At 54.6% G+C, this 23,341-nt stretch overlaps 8 protein-coding genes across 8 annotated transcripts; 5 read left to right on the forward strand and 3 right to left on the reverse strand.

Moving 5' to 3' along the window:
* Window positions 1-425: 425 nt before the first annotated feature.
* On the forward strand, window positions 426-754 carry CCM_00362 (uncharacterized protein; the record flags this gene model as incomplete). The annotated part of the gene is made up of 2 exons (XM_006665522.1): window positions 426-659; window positions 701-754. 2 exons carry the CDS (start codon window positions 426-428, stop codon window positions 752-754), a joined length of 288 nt encoding a protein of 95 aa, XP_006665585.1.
* Window positions 755-969: 215 nt separating this feature from the next.
* Window positions 970-1,976, forward strand: CCM_00363 (ubiquinone biosynthesis methyltransferase coq5; the record flags this gene model as incomplete). The annotated part of the gene is made up of 2 exons (XM_006665523.1): window positions 970-1,238; window positions 1,319-1,976. 2 exons carry the CDS (start codon window positions 970-972, stop codon window positions 1,974-1,976), a joined length of 927 nt encoding a protein of 308 aa, XP_006665586.1.
* A 484-nt stretch (window positions 1,977-2,460) lies between these two features.
* On the reverse strand, window positions 2,461-4,562 carry CCM_00364 (Ser/Thr protein phosphatase family protein; the record flags this gene model as incomplete). Its single annotated transcript, XM_006665524.1, has 2 exons — window positions 2,461-4,262; window positions 4,316-4,562. 2 exons carry the CDS (start codon window positions 4,560-4,562, stop codon window positions 2,461-2,463), a joined length of 2,049 nt encoding a protein of 682 aa, XP_006665587.1.
* Window positions 4,563-7,507: 2,945 nt separating this feature from the next.
* CCM_00365 (telomere silencing protein Zds1) lies at window positions 7,508-10,523 on the forward strand (the record flags this gene model as incomplete). The annotated part of the gene is made up of 3 exons (XM_006665525.1): window positions 7,508-7,525; window positions 7,667-10,294; window positions 10,353-10,523. 3 exons carry the CDS (start codon window positions 7,508-7,510, stop codon window positions 10,521-10,523), a joined length of 2,817 nt encoding a protein of 938 aa, XP_006665588.1.
* A 795-nt stretch (window positions 10,524-11,318) lies between these two features.
* On the reverse strand, window positions 11,319-12,231 carry CCM_00366 (NADH:ubiquinone oxidoreductase 30.4kD subunit; the record flags this gene model as incomplete). Its single annotated transcript, XM_006665526.1, has 2 exons — window positions 11,319-11,827; window positions 11,880-12,231. The coding sequence occupies 2 exons, from the start codon at window positions 12,229-12,231 to the stop codon at window positions 11,319-11,321; spliced, it is 861 nt and encodes a 286-aa protein (XP_006665589.1).
* Window positions 12,232-12,644: 413 nt separating this feature from the next.
* Window positions 12,645-17,880, forward strand: CCM_00367 (CCR4-NOT core complex subunit Not4, putative; the record flags this gene model as incomplete). Its single annotated transcript, XM_006665527.1, has 5 exons — window positions 12,645-12,688; window positions 12,789-12,855; window positions 12,921-13,033; window positions 13,091-14,853; window positions 15,827-17,880. The coding sequence occupies 5 exons, from the start codon at window positions 12,645-12,647 to the stop codon at window positions 17,878-17,880; spliced, it is 4,041 nt and encodes a 1,346-aa protein (XP_006665590.1).
* Window positions 17,881-18,140: 260 nt separating this feature from the next.
* CCM_00368 (potassium channel, putative) lies at window positions 18,141-20,563 on the reverse strand (the record flags this gene model as incomplete). Its single annotated transcript, XM_006665528.1, has 4 exons — window positions 18,141-19,905; window positions 19,982-20,101; window positions 20,174-20,332; window positions 20,415-20,563. The coding sequence occupies 4 exons, from the start codon at window positions 20,561-20,563 to the stop codon at window positions 18,141-18,143; spliced, it is 2,193 nt and encodes a 730-aa protein (XP_006665591.1).
* Window positions 20,564-21,440: 877 nt separating this feature from the next.
* CCM_00369 (uncharacterized protein) lies at window positions 21,441-22,721 on the forward strand (the record flags this gene model as incomplete). The annotated part of the gene is made up of 2 exons (XM_006665529.1): window positions 21,441-21,571; window positions 21,629-22,721. The coding sequence occupies 2 exons, from the start codon at window positions 21,441-21,443 to the stop codon at window positions 22,719-22,721; spliced, it is 1,224 nt and encodes a 407-aa protein (XP_006665592.1).
* Between the last annotated feature and the right edge of the window lie 620 nt (window positions 22,722-23,341).

The following is a 23,341-nucleotide window of genomic DNA, read 5'->3' on the forward strand; positions in this document are numbered from 1 at the left end:
TTTAACACGTAGTGGCAACCTGACAGCGTTGTGATAGGGGAAAATTATCTGTCAAAAAAGCGACCTGTCTAGTACCCTGTCCAAAAACAGGCCTCACTCGCGTATGTATGAAACAACGGCTTGACTGTTGAGTCTATACTATACCTCGCATCATTTCTAGATGCACTTGTATGCCTCGCCAGTTACTCCCCCGTTTGTTGTGTACCTACTAAGCTATCGGAGTAAGTGCACAACAAGTGTGGCGGGCAGCTGGCGGCGCCGTTTGCAAGGCCACAGTTGTACAATGTGATGCAAAAACAACAACCATTCTGCAGTGAATGCCTATCAGCTACATGAGATATGAGGAGGCAGATTTCCCTTTGTAAACTTCACAATCGTCGCGATCCATTCCACGATAATCAGTGCTTCGCCGAGTCTGCTCAACAATGACCAGCTCCAAAACTGGCCTCTTGCTGACAATTCTGGGTGTCTTTGTGGTTGTTGGTCTTGCGGGCTTTGGCTTACGGTTTCTCATTACAAAACTGGTCAACACGGTGCAAACCACGAAGGCAAGGGACGAAGAAGAGGCACAGCAACAAGAAGCAAACGAGCCCGCCAGTTCAGAGGCTGCAACCACATCCAGCAACGAGCCACCGGCGGAAGCACAGCCAGCGGCGGCGGTAGCAGGCACAAACTGACGATCTCGCGCCAATCAATTCAGCCAAAACTGGTCCAGACAACTTTTGGTCTTGAGCAATTTCTTCAGGCTGTTTAGAATTACTTCCTCAAAAGCTCCATTCGTAATCAAGATCGTCAACCATACCCGATCGAGGTGAGCCGGGACACCGGGACGAGACGGCAGTGGAGCCCACGCATATCAGTACAAAATTTCCAGCCACGACGCCGACCCATAACCTTTTGCATCACCGGGGACGCTCAATCAGCCGAGTCGAACACAAATCAACATCATCGCCACCCCAAACCACAACAATGGCCTCCAGACACGGCCTGCGGACGTGCGCCGCTTCCATCCGCGCCGCGGCTGCGCGACAGCAGCCCATACGCCCACTCAGCACGACGGCCGCACGACGCCACAACAACGAGCCGCAGCAGCAGCAAGGCCGAACCACCCATTTCGGCTTCGAGACGATTAATCAGGAAGAAAAGGCCGACCGCGTGGCTGGCGTCTTTACCAGCGTAGCCGAGTCCTACGACAAGATGAATGACCTCATGTCCTTTGGCGTCCACCGCCTGTGGAAGTATGGACCCTCCCCGTTTTCTTCAAGAGCTCGAGGTGGTGAACCGAGGCAAATGCTAACCACGTTTCTCTCCTTGACAGGGACTACTTCGTCTCCTCGCTGAACCCCGGCGCGACGACGCCCCTCGGCCGCCCGCAAAGGGTCCTGGACGTCGCCGGCGGCACCGGCGACATCGCGTTCCGCATCGTCGAGCACGCGCACAGCCAAAACGCCAACCCCAACATCCACGTCACCGTCTCCGACATCAACCCGGCCATGCTCGACGTTGGCCGCCAGCGGTCCCTGCGCCTTCCCGCCTCACACCAGGCGGCGCTGTCCTTTCTCGAGGCCAACGCCGAGCGCATACCCGCCAACGTCCCCGATGCCTCGCTCGACCTCTACACCGTCGCCTTTGGCATCCGCAATTTTACCGACATATCCGCCGCCCTGCGCGAGGCCTACCGCGTGCTAAAGCCCGGCGGTGTCTTTGCCTGCATGGAGTTTAGCAAGGTCGGCAACCCGCTGCTCAATGCCGCGTACAAGCAGTGGTCATTTAGCGCCATTCCGCTCATCGGCCAGCTCGTCGCTGCCGACCGCGACAGCTACCAGTACCTCGTGGAGAGTATCGAACGATTTCCCAGTCAGGAAGAGTTTCGCGACATGATCAAGGACGCCGGCTTTGACGTGGCAGGCTGTGGGTACGAAAACTTGACGGGTGGCGTTGCTGCCATTCACAAGGGCATCAAACCTCTGAAATAAAATACCTCTCTGCCGTTGAGGGCCAGGGGAGACACGAACCTGAATTAATACGAGAGAGGGAAAGAATGGTACTCTGGCGACGCAACGGGCTCGTGGCTTTCATTACATTATTGCTTATCTTTGAGCTATTTTGGGTGTCCATGTATAAAATGTAAAATAAATCAGACATCATAATCAATTAAAAGCCACCACCGAACATACAGCGAATGGATATATATTCCGATTTTTCGTTTAAACAAAATGACTCTCTCTGGCTAAACTCCATACAACTTGGGGCAAATATGAAGGCAAATCTCCAATGCCACCGGCCGGAAAATATGTCCGCAGCATCAAGTACAAGTACCAGGAATTACCCATCCTATTCTTTTCCCTCCTTGCAGAAACCAATAGTACAAACACACTTGTCCTCTGAAATCCTGTCTCCGCCACTGCCAGATATCAAATTAACCTTCTTCTCAATTGCTTAGAACATTATGTTACTTTGTTACTCCGCAGGACCGCCAGCATCGCCCTTGCCTCCACGGCCGCGGCCGCCACGACCACGGTCGCTACCTCGGCCGCCACCTCGACCACGACCACCGCGGCCACCACGAATGTTGCTTTCGGAGTCACTGGCTCCTCCAGCACTGCGATATCCACTAGCACTGGCGCCGCCGCGCGCATTTCCGCCCCAGTTTCCAGCACCACCGCGGGTCCCGACTTTAGTCTCGCGGGGTTGGAAGATCTTCACCCAGGGCTTGGTACGGTCCTCCGAGGTCCTCGTTTTGACAGAGTCGGGCAGATTGTCCATGGCGGTGTCTCTGTCGGCGATGTTCTTGAACTGAACAACCTTGTTAGAGCTACCCCACTTGTCAATCTTGACAATCTTGGCCTTGTCCTCATCGCTGAACAGGTCTCGGCACTGCTCCTCAGTGCTAACGTTCATGATGAATAGACCAATAATGTCAGAGGGGACAATCTTGGGAGCGGGAGATGTGATGGGGTCAGGGCCACCGTTGGCAGAGGCGGGAGTCTTCTCCACGTCCTTGTTCGCATTGGCCTGGCTGGGTTGGGGAGTAGCCGGCTTGGCGGGCGTGGAACCCTTGGCCTGCTTCTCGTGCTTTTCGGGAGCCGGACGAGAAGCAATCGCAGCAGAAGGAGGCGGTGGTGTAGGGGCACTGGCAGAAGTCGAATTGACGGGTGCGCTGGCAGTCGCGCCAGGCTGTTGCTTGGCTCCTCTATGAGAAAAGTTGAAGCCCTGAGCGCGCATCTCGGTTCCAATGCGACCGTCCTGGATCTCCAGGACAAGGTAGCCGAAAGCAGCATCAGCCAAGTTGAAGTTCCACATGTTTTTGAACGCGCTCTCGTCCACCTGTCCAAGGGCAGCATGGCCGCTGACCGGGCCGCCGAAGGGGTTTCCGCCAGCAGCGGTAGTAGGCATTTTCTCGACAATCTGAAGTGCATTCTTTAGGAGATTTTGCTGAACTTCGTTTTGAGCAATGGCAGGCTCAACCTCGCCCTTGACAGTCTCCCAGACGTCGTTGAAAGAAGCCTTGGATGCAGCAAGTTTGCCACGATAGTGATCAAGGGTAGGGTTGACGCTGAATTCGTTGTAGGAGCTTCCGTAACGGAAGTGAAGGCCAGCCGAGACGGAGAAGTCAGCCTTGAGTGCAACAGAAAGCTGGTTTAGGATACCCTCTCTCGCAGGAGAGGCGTGGGTGATGAAGACGCGAGTTTCAGTTGGATCATAAACCCTATGTGCGGTATCTACCAGTTCACCCATTTGAAGAAGGGTAGTCCACATGGTACCTTGTCCGCCAGCGATGGTGGTACGGCCCTCTCCATTATCGAAGAGCTTGTGCATAACAACGGCACCACCAAGGCCGAGCAGACGCAGCTTGACACCGCCAATCTCTAGCAACATCGACCTAGCCTCGTCAATGATGTGGAGGTTGTGGACTTTGTATTCGGAGGATCGGAACTTTTCAAGAACACGAACATCCTCGCAAGCACCCCAGACAGTGTGAACGGGGACTTCAAGCTTGAGCTCGCCGCTGAGGAGAAGAGGGAGCTCGGAAAGAGGCAGGTCGTTGGCGGGGAATCGAGACTTGATGGGCCCGGGGCCGCCTTGTTGAATGGCCTTCTTGACGGGCTCTGAGATGAGAGGGGAATACTGAGCAACGTGCTTCAGTGTCTTCTCGACGATTCTATCCAAAGATGTATCATCGTAGAACCCGAAATCGCCAGTGTGGATGATGTAGTTGGCGCGGGCCTGCTTGGCAAGTTCGTTGAGCGATCGCAGGTTACCTTGAAGCATTAACTTTGCATTCGCAGGAGACAAACGGGGATATGATAAGTACCTCGAACGTCGGCGATGCAGAGAACTCGCATGGGACCGGTCTGGATGACACGACCCTGATTCGGCAGAAGAGGCGCAGCTCCCGGCTGGGAGACACTGCCGTTCTGCAGGTAGCCTTGGTTGTTGTATGTCCTAGGCTGGTTCAAATTAGCCATGGTGTTTTGCGAACGTTGCTGGCCCCATTGAATGGGGACTTGGTTTGGGTTTGTCGGTGCCGGCGGCCGGGCAGCATAGAATGGTTGACTCATGGCTGTTTTTCTCGATGTCGCGAAAGCAGCTGCAGATGCGGAGGTGAAGAAAAAGGACGAGGGAAGAGAGAGCGAAGAGAGCAAGACCAATGTAGTCGCAGGAAGGGTGAGAAAAACAGGTACAAACGAATCCGTTTGCTGTATCACCTGCTGGGCTGGCAGCTCGTTACAGCTGGCGGCACGCGTTTGGAGGCGGCCCCGACATGCACAGCAGCTGCAAGGCAACCAAGATAGGGGACAAGGAGCAAACACTTACCGCGGCCATTCTATCGCAAGAAAACAGATGCGCTCAGAACTGGTATCGTAAAACAGGGGTCGGGAATCAAGGACGACTGGCGATAGTTAGGGAGGATGCGACGCCGGAAAAAAAGGACGAAATGGCGGAAGATGGGGGTTGGAGATGAGGCGAGGAGAATATAACGTTGCGACGCGCGCTGCAGCAAAGGTGGTTTTAGTGCAGAGTGAGTGCTGCTGCTTTTGCATGGAACCAAGGCCGCCAGACTGGTACCGGTGCCTTGAACCAGTGCTTGAACCATGGTCGCGAGCTCCTATGGGTCCCTGGAGATAATTTTCTGGCCGCCAGCGGCAGGACTGGAAAATGGGCTGTGGGGCATTTGAGCGGACACACAGCAGGAACTTGACCAATTAAGCTCAAGTCGTGATGGCTCGTTGACAATACATCTATTTATATTACATGTTTGGATATTTGATTAGCAGAACAGAGAAGAGAAAAGTGATAGTTAATGAAGGCAGTTGTTGTCTTGCTGGACTTTCACGGTAGAGTCGTATCACCGTCAGGTAACTCACCAGCTCATTTAACTCCCTACCGAGATACTTTACTACCTGTAGCCGCCTAATCATCTATAGCCAACTATAATAATACCTTTCATGCATGATTGTATAATGCTTCACTGAAAGTTATTCACCTCGACATCTAAGTAATCTCTGTCTTGCAGTATGGACCACCCTATGCTACTCGGTGCCAGTCCAATAACCCTGTCTCAGTCAGTCATCGTACATATAAGATATTTGAGCTACCATTATATTATAATATACGAACAGCATCTCTCCTCAACAACCATCACACACTACCCAGCTAGGCGGACGTTATTCATACACATTCCACTTCTATCGTGGCTGTCTAATTGCCCTGAACGAGACCTCTGAGGGTTAGCCCTCGTTAATATCTCACGTAAAAAGTAGTGTAATTGTTTAACAAGATGATGTACTCGTTGGCTTAGTCGCCAGCCAACAGACTTTTGCGACGGGCTGCACAGACCAAATGGGCACCATGGCCGCTCGATTGTTACCTCACCCACAGCGCCTTAGCGCTATTGAATCAAAGAAGGACTAATTAGAACAGATAATGACGGTAGGTATTTAGGGAGAAAGTCACTTGACGTCTAGGCCCTACTATTTGAACAGGCTGGAAACAATGGCCTAGTTCTCTCAGGGGAAGAATTTTCCAGGACTTTTTTCTTGGCCACGGCGGTTCACAATCAGTGATCTAGTACCTACCTAGGGAAGCGCCCCAAATTGTTCAGTGCCACGTTCTTTTAGATAGCATCAGACCATCAACTAAGTCTGTCACCAGATACCACCGGCCGTCTGGTCCTTCTCTATGAAGCAACCTGGGTACTGCGATTCTTGTTTCACTAAAAAGTTACTCCTTTGAACAAGTGTTATTAAAGAGGTGTTCAGAAAACGGGTTCAATGCTTTCGCTTTATGGTACGTACGTCCAACTTTTCACAATAGCAGTGGTGATAACTGGTACAACCATGTGAAAGGAGTGCGGGACATGGATCATTGAAAGGGAGTCGAGAGGTTTTCCTGAAAGTCGTAGATATAAACTCGTGCAATACGTCATTGGCCTCGTACTTAGTGACGGACTACAGCCGCATGCAAAATCCTAGTCTAGAAAACCGGTTGCTTTGAAAGATAAGTGAAGCTGACTTTTTTTTTCTAGAAGAGATATTAAAACGCATAGATTAACAAGCGGGATATGTTGCGAATTGCTTAATACGAGCTCAATACCGTTTTGTTAGCAAGCAATGTTACAGGGAGTGGGAATCGTGAGAGTCACAATTCGCGCCGATTGCAAAGAATGGGTGGTGGTACGATAACGTTCAAGACCGTCTTTCCGGGAGATGGGCTTGCGCCGAGCAATTTGAAAGACAATGCGGCAGCCTAACGAGCTAACTAGGTTTATTAATCTTGTGATGTAAGTTCAGTTGCATTCTTGGCTTGACCATCTTGTTAGGGCGAAACAAACTTCAGACGGGTACCTAGGTACCTAGGTAGGTAGGTAGGTAGGTAGGTACCTAGGAACATTCCTATCCTCATGGTATCCTTGACCTTGGCACCAAATTTGTTGCCTCATCGAATTCAGCCACGTGACGTGGGCGCGCTTGGGGAAAGTCAACTGCAAACCACAGCACAATGATAGGTACATGCAGCACAGTGTGGGGCGCACGAAAGCTTGCTGGCATTTGCCCTGTTTCCTTGGCCCGTCGGCAAGCCCAGTCAGGTACCACTCAACCCACTGTACCAGTGACTTCTCCAAGGTGCTGCGCATGAGACAAGCCTCCAAGCACAGGACTATCGCTGTCATTTACCAGTCTGGCGCAGGACCTCAAATCGCCCACCAAAGCCTGCACTCGACCGCTCCGCCACAGCATCTACCAAGCGACGGCCCTGTCTCTACCGTCCTCTCTCTTCCCATTTGCTGCAGTGCGCTCTGCAACAGCCGTACATGACCTCCGCCGTACTCAGGAGTCGTCGGGTTCTCTTGACCCCCATTTCGACGACCGCGCCACTACGCGCCGCCCGCATCCCAGTATCCCTACATGCAGGACAACAGTGAATAGCCACGACTATCTGCTGTACTGTGTGAGACAAGACATCCGTGGGGACTTCTGGCCGTTCGGCCTCGTCTTCGGCCAATATGCCACCCTCCACAATGGTACGTACTAATGGCCCACGCTGCCTTCACCATCACCACTCGACTTTGCTGCCATCCCCTCACTAGCAGACACTCGAGCCTCGGAGATGTTCTAGCGCCTTCCTCTGGGCATTTCCCGCGCGTTACTAACAACATCTACAGACCCAAGGGCCACAGTCCAGATTGGGCGACAACTTCCCCGTCAAACGCGGTCATACGACCCAGCTCTCGATATCCGATCCCAGCCATCACGTCACTGAAGCGATCGGGACCTTGTACGGCGACGAAGACGACTCAGCCCAGGAAACTGGCCGGCCGCTCAGCTACATCAACGACGGCTACCAGGAGCAAATCGGCGCGCCCAGCTCCAACTTCGGATCGCACTCCAATACCAGCAGGCAGCCGCCCAAACGATCCGCTACCGATTACTCAAATGCGGCTCAAACCCCATATAATGACCAATCGCTAAGAAAATCCCCCGCCTTACAACTGCCCAACTCGATGCACCGATCGAGCTCTCTTGAACAAGGCCAACGTGGACAGCTTCCGTCCGTGCCGTCCTCTTCCGTATCGCTTCGAGACGTCCAGGCGGATGCTTCCGGGTCGCAGTTCCCGCTCACAAATATTGTCAACCCAAATGATATTGCTCAGGAATTGAGCAACCTGCAGGCGTTGCGTCGGTTGTCCATGGATGTCGGCAACCGAGCGGATCCGGATATGCCCATGACTTTATCTTCAATCCCCTCAATAGCACCAACCGGAAACGACGACGAAGGTGACCCATCACGGCTACTTTGGGTACCGGCTAGAGTTCATCCAGAGTTGGCTCCGTCAGAATTCAAATCATTCTTGGAGAATAGAGTCAACTCCATCCGACGACGCTCTGGAGATAGCCATCTGTCTGTAGATGGAGACAGGGACAACGGCGAATCGAGCTCCTTGCGGCGTCGAAAGTCCATGCTTTCTCACCAAATAGACAACTCTAGTGGCTCAGGGGCAGAAGGCTATCTGGACGGTGCCGAGCGATTGGAACGGCAAAGATCACGACGGGGTAATCTCACGCACGAACTCAGTCTAGAGGAGCTCGTGAATGACCCTGCTGGGGTCGTACAGAGACTCTCCCAAGAAACACAGGCTCAGTATGCCGACTCGTTAAATAACCGAGATGACATGCCAATTCTGCCCATGGCTCCTGGCATGGGCTTGCGTCGATCAACACGAACGACCTACCGCAAAGGAGGGAGCCTTCGAAACAGTAATCGAGCAGCTAACTCACGGCGTATTGCAGGCCACCAGCAGGAGAGTGCGAGTCTACCAATGGTCAGTCCTCCTCTACCCGATGCTCCAAGGGGCCACGGCTTAGAACGAGTCAAATCGGAGCCGAATCATGAAAACTTCTCAAGACCAAACCGTGCTGTTCGTCGCCAAAATAAATTTTCGCAAGAGCCACACAGCACACTTGCGGCCCTGCAAGACACAGCCCCAAGCGCCAACTTTTCCAACGATCCAGAGGAACCTGGCGCGAAACAGACTACATCAGCTCGCGACCCGGCTTCACCCCCGACCATCTCTATCACGGAACAGCCAACTACTCCGCCAACTTCACCAACCTATGACGCGAAAAGCGTTGACACGAATAGCGTGGATTCCTTCCCACAAAGATCGTCATCCCAAGGAGACGCTTCGCGCGATGATCCTCAGCTCGACACTACCAAGGAAGAGGTTTTATCGCGCAGTAGTCGCGATGCGGGAGTGAAGGATGGCAACAAACTATCTGCAGCGCAACAGCAACAGCAGAAACCACGCTCCCAATCTCAACAGCACCAAACTCAACATCAGCAGCAGCAACCTCATCACCCCAAAACTCAACAGACCACACAGCACACTCACCCTCAGTATACAGCAAAGTCGCCGCCACCAACACCTCAGTCACAAACTCTGAGTGAAGGATTAGCCTCGAATCCCAGCCTGCCGGGCGGCGGCAACACCAGAACTGATGCCCTGACATTCATTCCTACCCTTGGTCCAGATGAACGCAAGAGCGAAAAGAAGTCCAAGAAGGACAAAGATGATGACGGTTCTAGCTTCAAGTCAAGCGGCGCCTGGAAGTGGCTCAAAGGAGTGACTGATGACAAGAAGAAAGACGAAAATAAAAAGTCGAAGGCTAAAGCATCGGCGCTGGCAGAAAAGGTTCAAGATAGCGCTCGATTGGATGTCCTTCAAACCTCGATCGACAAAACTGTTCCCAAGGGACGTGAGAGTCTTGTACTTGACCGTGACTCCTTTGAGATCAAGCTACAAGAAGAGAGGAAAAAGGAGAGTCTGAGAAAGGCCGAATTGAAGAAGGAAAAGGACGGAAATATTTTTTCGTCAATATTTGGCACTGGCAAGAAGAAGGAAGAGAAGGAAAAGGAAAAGAGTACCAAAAAACACTCTTTGCTACATGTGCCGGACGAACCCATCTACAAGCCGCTACAGCCAGACGTTGACTATAACTGGACCAGATTCCCTCTCCTAGAAGAGCGTGCGATCTATCGCATGGCTCATATCAAGCTAGCTAACCCCCGTCGACCACTTCTAAGTCAGGTTCTACTCAGTAACTTCATGTATAGCTACCTGGCTATTGTACAGGCTATGCATCCGCAGATGAATATCCCCATTTCTCCACAGCAAAAGCGCTTGGAGGAAGAGGCCAGACGGAAGCAACAAGAACAAGAGTATCTGGCGCAACAAGGCACTGGTGAGGGTGACCAGCAAGACATGGACCAGTATAATTTCGACTATCATCGGGTATGTGCTCGATAATATCGCCACGCTTTGGTACCAAACTAATGAGGATACATGATAGTCTACAATCCAGTACGCCGAGTCCGGCAACGATGGGTCTGTTGACTACGTCGACGACTCTCAAATTTACGAAGATGACCACGGAGACAGCCAAGATCAAGACTATGATTACGGCGAATCCAAGTCATATGATAAAGGAGAGAAGGACTATTATGAATACCGTGAAAGTTAAGCCATCAGTCGGCCTCAATTTTAAGCTGTGGATTGTGTAACGTCTGCATTCAAGAAAATCGCCTCGCCATGAGTAAGCGATCATGGACGAGAGCAATTTACTGCAACGGGCACGGTCGCAGCGCGAGAGTCAAGAACGCTGCTTACTGTACCTCGCTCCTTGGAGCTTCCATGCATCTGCCGGAGTTTTTTGTTTGCTTTGATTTCTCGCTCTTTGTCAAATAAGGGTTATATATCAATCTTCGAGGCCCCTTCCTCTACCAATTGAGAACTTCAAGATTCGGCGTAATTCATTAGGCGGAGGTGGATATTCAGTGTATTTTCATGTTTCAATTTAATATCGTTTTCTGAAGCAAGACTTTCATTTCAGTCGTCTTTTCGTTGTTGGCGCTGGCAGGAAGAAGGTTAACGGCATTGCGAGGAGTCAACTTCTTAAAATATTCATGTTAGTACGAAGCACATAAATATGGCAGTCACAGATAGTTCATATATATATAATGAGGAATGTCATGATCATCAAACTTGGAGTGACAACAGGAGCATTGGACATGCAGCATCCTCCTGACCTGACCCGCAGCAGGCCGCCGGCTCAACTCGCCAACAGGATTGTAGTATCTTGTCAGCGAACATGCCGAGTCGATGCTTGGGCATCGTCGCAATGGTGAATGGGAGAAAGACCCACACGTACTCGAACGGCTACATGAGTTGGAAACAGGGAGCTTTGGTGATTTGGCACAGGAGCCTTGTATTAATTGCAAGTGTTACCACGGCGAATAAATGTACAGGGCCGAGGAATCTATTTCTTGGGCTCCTCTTTCTTTTCCTCCGGCTTCGGCGTAGGTAGCTTGAAAGATTCCGGTTTACGGTCCTCTCCCTTGCCCACCTGCTCCCACACACTTGAACCGCCCTCGAAGTTGCGGAAAGCTTGAGTGAGCTCTAGAGGCTCCGTGACGATGCGCTTCTTCTCCTCATCGTATCGAATCTCGGTATATCCGGTCAAGGGGAAATCTTTGCGAAGGGGATGGCCCTCGAAACCGTAGTCGGTCATGATTCGGCGGAGATCGGGGTGGCCGGTGAAGTAGACGCCGTACAAGTCGTAGACTTCACGCTCGTACCAATTGGCGCCATCAAAGAGACTAGTGATGCTGGGAACAGCAGATGTTTCGTCCGCATAGGTTTTGACTCGAATGCGGGAGTTGTGGCGGACAGAGAGTAGGTTGTACACTACCTCGAATCGCTTGTCGCGGGTTGGATAGTCGGCAGCAGTAACGGTGCTGACCTGCGTAAATTCGGCCGAGGTGTTGTCTAGAACGACTATCAGCCTCGTTCTCGATTGACTATGCGCAGTTATACAAACACTTGAGAAATGTAAAGGTGGGAATGACGCCAGAAGGAGAAATGTAGATGGTAAGCTCGTCCTTCCAGACGGAGAACTGCTGGACGTATTTCGGAAGGCAACCCATCAACCAGGCGCCATAGCGGTGCATGTTGTCGGCCTTGCTTTGGTACTTGTCGGCGGGGTTGACAATTGGCGCCTTGAGCTCGCCAATATGGTCACGGGGGGCCATTCTCATGTTCTGGGCGTCCTTGGGCATCGCGACAAGCTTCGGCGCGGAGGTCGAGACGCGGCGGGTTGCTTGGACATGGCGACCCTGGAGAGACTCCTTTCCGGGCCTCAAAAATGAAGCCAGCGAGCGGCTTCTATTCATTTTCGTTGCCATGGCCTTTTCGGTGTCTTGCTACAGCCAATTGACAAATAGATAGTTAGGCGTGGTGGTTTGCAACGATCAACGGCTTCGAATCGGTCCCCGGGTCTCATTAACAGCTCGCTCGTAGGGGAAGCCTCCGGAGATCTGCCGGAATTAGTAATGTACTTGACTGTAGTGGTTCAAGTCATGAAAACACAAGTACTGCACTAATATTTTTGAGCAAGCGGGTCAATACAGATATCACGTGAGAAGGAAATTAGCCTAGTCGGGCGTCGGGCGCTAGTAAGTAACTTTTACGGAGTAGAGCAAGAACCTGAAGTTCAACACTCACTCTCTCCTCGCTCTCTATTAATAATCCTTCACTTCGACGCGCTCCTTCCTTACTTTCCACGTCAGCCCCCCATACCGCTATCATGGCACCGCAAGATTCAATTATAGACGAGGAGGAAGAGGTCTGGTGAGTTTTCCCTCTTCGCGCTCCAGGGGCAATACGAGGATGCCAGCCGACGCCATCCTCGCGCCACTCGGTCGCTTCTTTGACTAACGGCCGCCCACAGCCCTCTTTGCATCGAAGAATTTGACCTTTCGGATAAAAACTTTCGACCTTGTCCCTGCAACTACCAAGTATGTACTTGACCACAAATCCCAGCGACCCTTTGAAGACGGAGCAGCTTACAAGTGCTCTACAGGTGTGCCAGTTCTGCTTCAACAACATTAAAAATAATATGAATGGTCTATGTCCGGCATGCCGACAACCTTATAATGAGAATACTATCAAGTGGAAAGTGGTTACACAAGAAGAGTATGTTTCACGAGGTGACTTCCATTTCAGCTGTTGCTGCTAACAACCTCCAATTAGAGTCGCGCAATTTCGCGCCAATATCCAACGGAACCAAAAGAAACGAGTGCAAGAACAACGGCAAAAGGAGGTCATGAAACGCGAGGCCGAACGGGAAAATCGCAAAAATCTTGTCGGCGTACGGGTCGTGCAAAAGAACCTGGTTTATATTACTGGCCTGGCTCCTACTGTACGCGAGGACGAACTACTCAAGACGTTGCGAAAACCCGAATTCTTCGGCCAATACGGGAATATCCAAAAGATTTCGATTAGCAATCGGAAGAGCGCCGACGGTCAGCTCCATTCACTGGGCATCTACGTCACTTTTGAAACCCCGGAGGAGGCTCTGCGCTGCATCTCGGCGGTCCATTGCTCGAATAACGGTGACCGGGTTCTTAAGGCGCAGCACGGTACTACCAAATACTGCTCCGCCTGGTTGAAGAATGAGAAATGCAATAACCCGGGCTGCATGTTTCTGCATGAACAAGGCGACGAGGAGGACAGCTATACGAGACAGGATCTGTCCTCGATGAATAGCATTCATACCCAGCGCCCTCTTGCTGGCGGCAGCAGCTCTTCCCGAGCTGCCTCACGCCAATTTTCTCAACCAACGCCACCACCAATGGCAGTTCCTGTTTCTGCCCCCGCACCAGTTGCGCAAGCCATGGCTCGGTCACTGAGCAAAGAAGAATCGGAAACTGGTGATTCTTCTGCTCTTCCGTCGTCTGTCAGCTGGGCCAGGCATCCGGTGCGTAGTCGAAGAGGATCGTGTGCCACCAGTGGTGCTACTTCTAGCCCTGCCGTCTCCGCGTCAGTTCCTGTCACAACAGAAAAGCAAGAGCCCCCAGAAATCCCAGAGCCCTTCACGTCGAAGGCGTCATCTTCCAAATCCAAGTCATCACCGAGCGAGGCCGAGCAGGGCAAGCGCCGTCTCTCTTCGACCCGGCCTACTCCTGCAAGCATTTACATGAGGGAAATGCTCGAAAACATTGCGCTGCAGTGTTCCCTACCTCTTTGGGACGTGGACCCTGATGAAGACCTAGGCCCCCCAATGTTCGATCTTCGCGGTGGTGAGAAACGCCGGGCGATGCGGGAAGCCCAGAAAGCTCGAGAAGCTCAAGAATCGCACGCTGACCTCGACAACCATCTCGAAGTTCCTGAAAGTCCGGAAGACGGCGTCGAAGCGGGTGGCAGCCGCAGCCTCGGTGGTGAGCCAGACGGGCTTGCTGACGGGCACGCATATGGGCAGCGACACATCACTCCTATTCAAAGAAGCTCAACCGAGGGCGTCTTTAGCCCTCCGCTTGGTAGCTCAGCTTTCGGTCTAGGCACTTCAACCCTCACTCCCAGATCTATTACTCCTCAGCAAATGGGTCTCCGTTCTCAAGCCGGGTACACTGATCAGTATCCCCCGGGCATTGGCGGGCCGAGCAACTCATTTCAGGGGCAAGGACAAGGTCACAATCGCCAGTCATCTCGATTCAACTTCGCCAACGACAGCGGCTCTTCCACCACGAACATCAAGCTAGCTGCCAATCCTCGCATCATGGCCCAACAATCCTCCATGATGCCGAGCTCGTTCCAGTCTCAGAGCAGCCAGTTCTACGCCAACTCGATACCTGCCCCCCCACCTGGCCTCAAGTCTACGGGAACCCCGCCGAGCATGTTTACTTCAGGCTTCGGCTCGTCAGGCTACAATGTCCCCAAGGATAACACGAATGATATGTTCCAAAGTCTTATTGGACGAACCCGTGGGAACAATCAAACCCACGAATCAGGAAAGCGTGAGTCTATTTCATCTTCTTTGTCAAGCCAGTTTCCATCCACCACCTCTACCCCAGCTCCTGCTTCCGGTCTCCTTGCATCGCTCTATGGCAACCATCCTGGAGCTTTCCAAGACTTCGCCTTGAAGCAGAAGAAGAAGGGAAAGAAGCATAGACATGCTAACACTTCCTCCTCGGGGGGGAGTGGCTTAGTAGATCTTGCAGACCCGAGCATCCTCCAAGCCAGAATGCAGCACCAAACGCAGAGCAATGCCGGAGCCGGACAGGGGCTGTTTAACGGCCAAAACCAAGGTGGGTACAACAACCCCAACATGATGTACAATGCCGGATATCCTCGTTGGTAGTTGGCGCGGGGTCCGGACCATAACTGCTCTTCTCTCTTCTTTTATTGCCTTGCTTTTGCACGTTGGACTTTTGGTCAATTGCGGTGGCGTTTTGTGCTTTCAAAATACGGTGATAGCCTGATCACTGTCGCCCGAGAGGTACAGGACAGCATTTGATCAAGCAGGCGTTTGCGATGTCGTGGTTACTCAGGGCGAGAACCAGAAGGCTTTCCAACATGGCGTGGCGCCATTTCCTACTTGTGTGACATGCATCACTCGATCGTTGGTGCCGCCACAGAAGAGTTTCGTTGTTTCTATATATTATACGTTGGAAGGCCCGAGATGGGCAGGACAAGTACGGTCTTTGGGTTTGGGGTCAAGTCAGGCAAGCCATCATCATCCACAATTCCCCCATGTACGTTGACAGCTCGCCTGAGCCCCTTTGGGGCGTCGATGGACGAAATATAGCACCAATGCCCCTTTATTCTTATCCTTTTTTTTGAATTATGTATACTGTGGAACACGATGATGGAAGCCGTAGCGAGACTTCCTACTTTTGTATCTAAACTTGGCGTTTCGTAGCATCTGGCATTACCGCTCACATCTCCCTCATGCTTATGAGAAATCATAGACTAACATTGCGCTGCTAGATGACGGCTTGCCATCTTTGGCAGATGCAACGATCTCAGTCGATGCTCTGGTGGCGGATGAGCCGGGCGACTTGGCTATGTCCTTTGACGGATATAACACGACGCATTCGCACGGACACCCCGCGCCCAGTCGAAGCTATGCCTCTACTTCAGACAGTATCACTGGTCATGGTCACCCCTCTCCCGAACCCGGCGTGAGACGACCCCCTCCAGGATTTGAGCTGAGATCATCAATCACCTCTAAAGAGCCCATAGTGGCACCTGTCTCGGCTCCTACGAAACCCGAGTTGCTGAAACGGCCGACTTTAGCAGATGAAGAGTTCCCTGCACTCGGCTCTCCAAAGGTCTTCAAGAACGCTTCCACTGTCTCTCCCGCTCCAAAGCTGGCCTTGCCCAATACTGGCATTTTCCAAGGGAAGCAAGCTGCAGGCAAGAAGCCAGAGACCAAGAATGGCGCAACTGACGGTCGTCGCGGCTCCTTGATCAACGATACTGAGCTAGAAGAAAAAGCGTCCAGCAAGGCCGTTTCAGCGACACCCAGAACGAAATCAAAGACGCTTAGGGTCATGACGCCGGCCAGGATCGAGTCCCCCGTTATCATGTCACCCGACATGTCGCGGATTGTTCCCATTGGACACCGACCGGAGACACCCGCGAGCGAGACTGTTAGCGACAGTACATCTATTGTTTCGGCGTCTGTCCCGGCGTCCCGTCCCGGCTCTCCTCCACTCGTCGGCAGCGCTCCCATCCGTGCGACAACTAAGAGCTGGCAGCGCAAGCTGCGCAAGGATGCCCTGAGACAGGATACCAAGTCCATTACCGAGGCGGCTGTTACTGATGAAGCTGATCATGCACCCGTACTTGGTCGTAAAAAGAAGCAGAAGAAGGAGAAGCCCGTAAAAGAGAAGCCTGTCCCTACAGCAATTGCATCAGAGGCTGAAGACTCCAAGGCAGTCCCCAAAGCTACGCCACAAGGCGACGAAGCAGCCCCGGAGAAGAAATCAGAACCCGCTCCGAACAAGTCTGCAAGGGCTCCAGAGAAGACTGTGTTGGTGCTTCCGCAACCGCAACCTCCGGCACCGACAGTGCAAGACTCCGCACCAGAGGAGGATGAGCCCACTGCTCCTCCTCAAGGTCCCTTCACTGTTTTCCAGGACATCGTGTCCAGTCTCTGGACTGCCCGGGTTGAGGAGTTGAGTCTCTTCAAACTCATTGTTGGTTCGGCTTCTGCTACTAGACAACAAGTCAGTGACAGCACACCGGGTGCCTGCAAGGACATTGGATGCAAATGCGGGGAAATTCAGTCTGAGGACCTCGCAGTCCTTGAGTTTGGTAAGCCCGTCCGCAAGCAATGCCGCGTAGATGGAAGCCGTATGCTCCTCACTCCCAACGGAGACTGCGTCCGCAGATTGACGGAACCGGAAGAAGATGCTTTTTTAAAGCTACAGGCCACGATAGCGCAGACAGCCGAGACTGCGGGTTCCTTCACAGCACCCCGTCACCAAAAGAGCTCCGGTGCGTTTTCGATTGTCAAGGGCCGTGCCGTCCCGAATGGGCGGCCGAATATTTTCCCCGTCGCGGCCCGACCCGAGTCGCAGGACCCTTTTGGCAAGCTGCAGCGCGATGAGGCGCTGAGTTATATCAACCAGTACGTACTGCCTCGCCTGAATCTCGGCGCGAGCGGCAAGGCGGCGGCCGCCGCCTCGGGCAGCCTGGCACCCCTGCGCGATGCTGCCGCCGCGAGCCTTAACTCGCTGGCACCGTACTTTTACGGACCCGAGGCAGCCGCCGGTGTTGGCATCTATAGCGCCATTGACAGCAGCAGCAACCCACGCGCCGTTCACGACTTTGGCGCGCCCCCCGGCCTCACTCTGGGCGGCAACGTCGACATGGTAAAGGGCGCCGGTGCACGCGGCATTGGTGCTCTGGCTCTCATGACCGTCGAGGAGGCCGAGGCCGCACTGGCAGCCACACGCAAGGACACGGAGAAGCTGGAGAAGGGCTTAAATGCGGTAATAAAGCGAAACAAACGGCTGTTGATCGGCGGCGACTAAACGACGGAAATGGTGTGTATCATATTACATGGTTTTGCACTGAATAGCGTTTTATGGATCATGTACAGATTCAGCGGTGCTTTGATATACCCATATCAGCGTGCACATTGTTCCAGGCAAATGTTGCATCGATACCATCAGACTTGTTTACTTTTTAGCGATATAGTAATAGTTGTTACATTTGGCTCTGAAAGAGTTTCCCAATGAGTGCGCCAGATTTCAAAGATGTGACCAAGTGGAAGAGTACATGTACATGATTATTAGCTGCGTCTTATTTGCAGCTCCGTATCCGGCGCCAGACATCGCTTCGCGGCTGCTGCAGCCGCCTCCTCGGTGTCGGCGTCGTTTTCGAGCGCCTTTTGCAGGCGAAACGTGAGGCGGTCAAGCACCCACTCGCTCTCCTCCTGGTCAGCCGTCAGCGGGCTGCGGCTGCCGACCCAGGACCACTGAAACGGCTGGGCCGAATGCAGGGTCCCGTCGGCGTGCAGCTTCCGCGGCTGCTCGGCCACGCCGTGGTGCGTGCGTTTCTCGTCCGGGCGGGCCTTGCGGTGCGTGTGGGCATCGCGCTCGTCCTCGCCGAGCAGCCAGAGGAACCAGGCCCACTCCTCAAACGAGTACCGCCGCGGCGTGGCCTCGCGCAGGTGCTGTGTCACAGCGCGAATCTCGGCGACGAGCAGCAACTGGAACTCGTGGCCGGTGGGCAGGGTGTCGAGCGGCCGGTTCTGGTGCTGGTGGAGGTGCTGGCCCTGGATCTGGGCGGCGTGGCGGAGGCGCGTGGCCACGCTGCGGAGATGGGTGTGGCGGGCGGCGCGCCGGCGGCGGGTGCGGAGTGTGCCGGGCTCGGCGTCGGGGTCGTCGGTACCGTGAGCGCGGCCGTCGGGCGAGACGTGCTTGGAGCGGCTGTGGCTGCGGCTGCGCCAGCGGACGAGGCCGCCGGCGTCGAGGCGCAGGCCGGGGGTCTGGTGGCTGTTGTACTGCTTGAGATGCTCCTTTTCCATCTGGGCAATTATCTTGTCACGCGGCAGAATGGTGACGGCGCCGAGCTTAATGGTCATTTCCTTGACAAACTTGACGACGGTGTTCTCGGCGTGGGAGATGAGCACGGTCATGGTCGGCAGGGCGAGTAGGGACCAAAAGACGAAGAAGGCCTTTCCGGCATTGGTGATGGGTACGCGGTCGCCGTAGCCAATGGTGGTGAGGGAGACGAAGCAGAGGTAAAAGGCGATGAAGTAGGTCCAGTTCTCCTGGTAGTCCTTTTCGGTCATCCAAAAGACGAGGGCGCCAACGAGCCACAACACGATGAGGGTGCCAAAGGAGGCCGACAGATCCATCCACTGGCGCCTCCGCAGGGCGCGGTCCTGGATGCTGCGCATGAGCTCAAACTCGACCTTGCGGCGCTCGTACTCGTTGGTGACGTGCGGGCTCAGGCTGGCGTCCTCGTCGCCGCCGGACATGGGCCGCAGGATGGTGTCGTTTCCGGTCTTGGTGAGGGTGCGGACGAGCCGGCGGCGCGTCTTCTCCTCCATGCGGATGGCGACGCGGCGGCGGGCGCGGTCCAGGATCATGCTCCGGATCGAGGCGATGACGAGACCGAGGCTGACGATGCCGATGAGGGCGTACGGCAGTAGGAGGGCGCGGGCGAGCGACCGGGTGGGGGCGAAGTCGCCGAAGCCGACGGTGAAGAGCGTGACGTTGGCCCAGTAGACGCCGTCGAGGTAGTTCCAGCCCTCGATGGTGCTGAAGATGAGGGCGCCGAGGAGCAGGTAGGTGAGGAAGAGGATCGTCTGCAGCATGAGGGTGCGCTGGCTCGACGTCAGGGCGAAGCTCTTGCTGAAGTGGCCGGTCGAGGCGCCCCAAAACGTGGCCGTCATGAAGGAGGCGACGACGAAGTACAGGATGGCGGCCCAGATGCCGTAGTAAAAGGCCTGCGACAGGACGTAGTCCTTGACGGGGTTGTCGAGACCCTGCTTCAGCGGGCCCGAGGCGGTGGCGCAGAGCGCGATGAGGCAAAAGGAGGATATGTACCTGGGGAAGCAGGTGGTCAGCAAGGGGAAAGGGGGGAATCGGATAAGATCATGGTGTATTTTGGAGGCCAACGCACCATCCGACAATGGTGATTGGCTGCGCAATGGTGAATTTGACGCGCCTCGCCATGTTGAGGAGGAGAAAGACGTTGGACACGACCGCCATGGCCAGTTGGACGGCGTTGACGGCCGTCAGCCTGTGATGGGGAAGACGAGATTAGATGCCGTACGCCGCGCGCGGGAGAGACAATTTCTTGGGCAGAGCATACCACGGCGGATCGCTGACATACGTGGCCGACTCAAAGTCGGTACCGGGCGGCATGTACTGCCGCCACGGCCGGCTCAGCGCGCAGATGCTAAAGGCCGACGCGACCGGGCCCAGAGTGCCGGCAATCATGGGAAACGCCGAGGCCACGAGCCACCATCGCCTTTTTGGTCAGACTTTTTTAGCACAGGGTGTTTTTGTTGTTGTGGGGGACGGGGGGTTGCGGGATTTGGAAGATGGCATACGTGTGGTTGAGGTTTTCCTCTTCATTCGGCTCGCTGACTTGCGCCCGGGCCGGGTCCTCGGCCTCCGGGGCGGCGGCGGCGCCCTCGGCAGGGTCCTCCTCCTGTTTGCCGGCGCCCGGGGGTGAGGAAGAGGAGGCGGCGGCGGTCATGGCAGGCTGTGGCGGAGGGGGAGATGCTATCCGGGCTTCATCTTGGTAGGATTGGGATGCATGTCTGTGGCCGTTGATGATGAATGAAGAAGGTTTCTACGGCGAGAAGTGGCACCAGGGAGACCAAATACGGCCGGTTAGTAATATCCGATCATGTCCTTTTTCTCTTTTTTTTCACAATTAGTATCTTCTTTGTCTTTATCATTTTATATACTTGTTCTCCTTGTTAATTTTTTAATTACCCTGTCTTCCTTTTACATATTTCTAATAGAGTGTGTAGACGGCATTTATTTTGGTCACCCGGCGTGAGCATGGATGCTGGGCTTGTTGCCATCGAAGCCACACCAAAGTGAAATGAAAGCTCTGTTGCGATAGCAGGGAGGCTTTTGTGGTTGTTGATAGGCTTTGCGCCAATCTCATTCTTAGTGCAGAGCGTAAAAGCATAACTAGGTACCTATTTACCTAAAAGCCAGCATTCCAGCCCCGTGCTGATACTATTCGGGGCCGCCGGCCAAGCAAGGCAACCGATACGACGTTGATAAGCGGGCGAATACACATTAATAAGGCAGATCAACCATTAGCATCATGGAAAAATCGACTGCATTGATGCTACCAAATGGCTGCCAAGAAATGATCAACTGGACGCGATGCCCTGTATTTCAGCGCCTGCAGGTCATTCATCAGCGCATCAGCGCAGGTCTTTTAGCGCCTCCCACCACACCAGTAGCTTCAACGCCACAGCCCACTGAAATGTTCCCCCTATTAGTGCGCCACTCTCAGCTCGTCCACCGACGAGGCTGCTTCACACTTCTCTCTCCATCTTCTCCATGGCTGGTCCCGACGCGTTCCAACTTTGCCTGCCACGCCCCATGGCACCATGCATAAATGGCGGCACTTGCACCGTCACCACCTTCGTTTGAATACACTCCTTCGACACGCTTATAGCACCAATACCACCATTGACAGTGTCCATGTCCGCTGTGGCTCCTCGGGTCACGTCACCGTCGAGTGCGTTTGCGCCCCCCCTCGCTGACCTCAGGCCGTCGCTAACCCTCCTGGAACCAGTCTGCATAATTTCAGCCATCTACGGCACGATGAGCCCATTCTGATTTATCTGCCGCCTCTTCCCACCCATCCCGGCGCGCCCTCCCAGCTGCCGGCCTTCCTGCAGGGCCTGCCCGTGGCCAGCATCCGCTACCGATGGGACGGCCTCGTCGGGGGACGACCCCCGGCGCTGCTGGACGATGATGCGCCGCCGTCCTCGCCGGCCGCTCCGTGGCCCGCCCCCGTCCATGATGCCGCGTTTGCGTACTCGTGGCTGTCGAGGACGTTTTCGCCCCGCGCCCAGTGCGCCCGTCGCGGCGTCTACGTCTACGGCTCCTTTCTCGGCGGCGGCCTGGCCGCCTCGCTGGCGCTGACAGAAGCGCATCCCCACGCGCGCTTCGCCGTCCGCGGCTTCGTGGCCTACAACGGCATCTACAACTGGACCATGTTTCTCCCCGACCACCGCATCCACCGCCCGACGACCTCGCGCGCCGCCGCTGGCCGGACCATCCCGCCGCAGCAGCTCAGCAAAGGCTCCCACCTGCACTTTCTGCAGGAGCAGATGCCCGGGCTCTTTGGCCGGCCCGCTCATCTCTTCGACGCCTTTGCCAGCCCGAGCCTCTTGTTCCACGCGCCCGGCCTGCTCGTGCCGCGCTCCTTTTCCGCCACCGTCGCCGAGACCGTCGCGCTCGACGCCCTGCTCGGCAAGCACCCCGACCCGGCGTACCAGGTCCAGCCGCCGCGCAAATCGCACCTCGTCTTTCCCCCGCGCCGGTCGACGCTCAAGATACCGGCCGCGCTGCTGCTGCACGACGCGCCCCCGGTGGCGCTGACGGCATCCGGCAGGCCGTCGAAGCGCAAGTCCTCGGCGCGCGGCCGCCACAGTTTCCAGGCGCAGGCGGCCGAGCTGGCCGAGCTGATGCGCCGCAGCGTCGACGTGGTGGAACTCAGGGAGAGGCAGAAGTGGGATGATGACATGGACGGCTGGGCGGGGGAGGCCGAGAGACGCGTGCAGATTCTGGATGTTGGCCCAGGCACGTCCGACTATGAGCTGAGTGTTACTGGTCAAGAAGCGGCGGTAGGATGGCTCAAGGATAGAGATTTGGGTCAGTAGGCGGCATCAAGACGCGTGTATAGTAGCTGAACATATATTGACCTCCATCCCAGTCCAAACAAACCAATACTACTGCGAGAATATAAAAAGGAATTGTTGCACCGGGATTCGGTAGTTCTCTTCTCCGCCCGGCCTTCTCCCAAAACCCAAACTCGCTCATGAAGAAAGCACTGCCCGCCACGATGCAGCAACAGCCATCATATGTATCCGAGCAGTCCGTATAAGAACAGTCTCGGTACCGGGCCAGAGATCGAAAATGAGACGTGTCTGTTTTAGGGGGTGCATACGAAGTAGTATACCGGTTCCGCAAAAGGATCAACCTGCATCTTGACGGCAGCCACGGGCCGGACACCGTCTGTACCTCGAGTGTCTACGTCTGTCTCACGCGTCCCGCTCTTATGGACACTTTGCTACTCCCCGTGGACTTTGCCCCCAACGGCCGTAGTGTATCACTGTATACCCACTCGGCCTGGTCGCAGAACACCAGAGAATTGCCTCGGAGATTTGCACCGGTCTCGATTGCGAGGGCCCGGGGAGCCGTCCCTCCAAGATTCGGGCGACCGGATTATATGGCCCAACGTCGTTGCCAACGTTGGATGGATGTTTCCTGCCTGGTCATC

This window comes from Cordyceps militaris, assembly GCF_000225605.1.
Source record: "Cordyceps militaris CM01 unplaced genomic scaffold CCM_S00001, whole genome shotgun sequence".
NCBI lineage: Eukaryota > Fungi > Ascomycota > Sordariomycetes > Hypocreales > Cordycipitaceae > Cordyceps > Cordyceps militaris.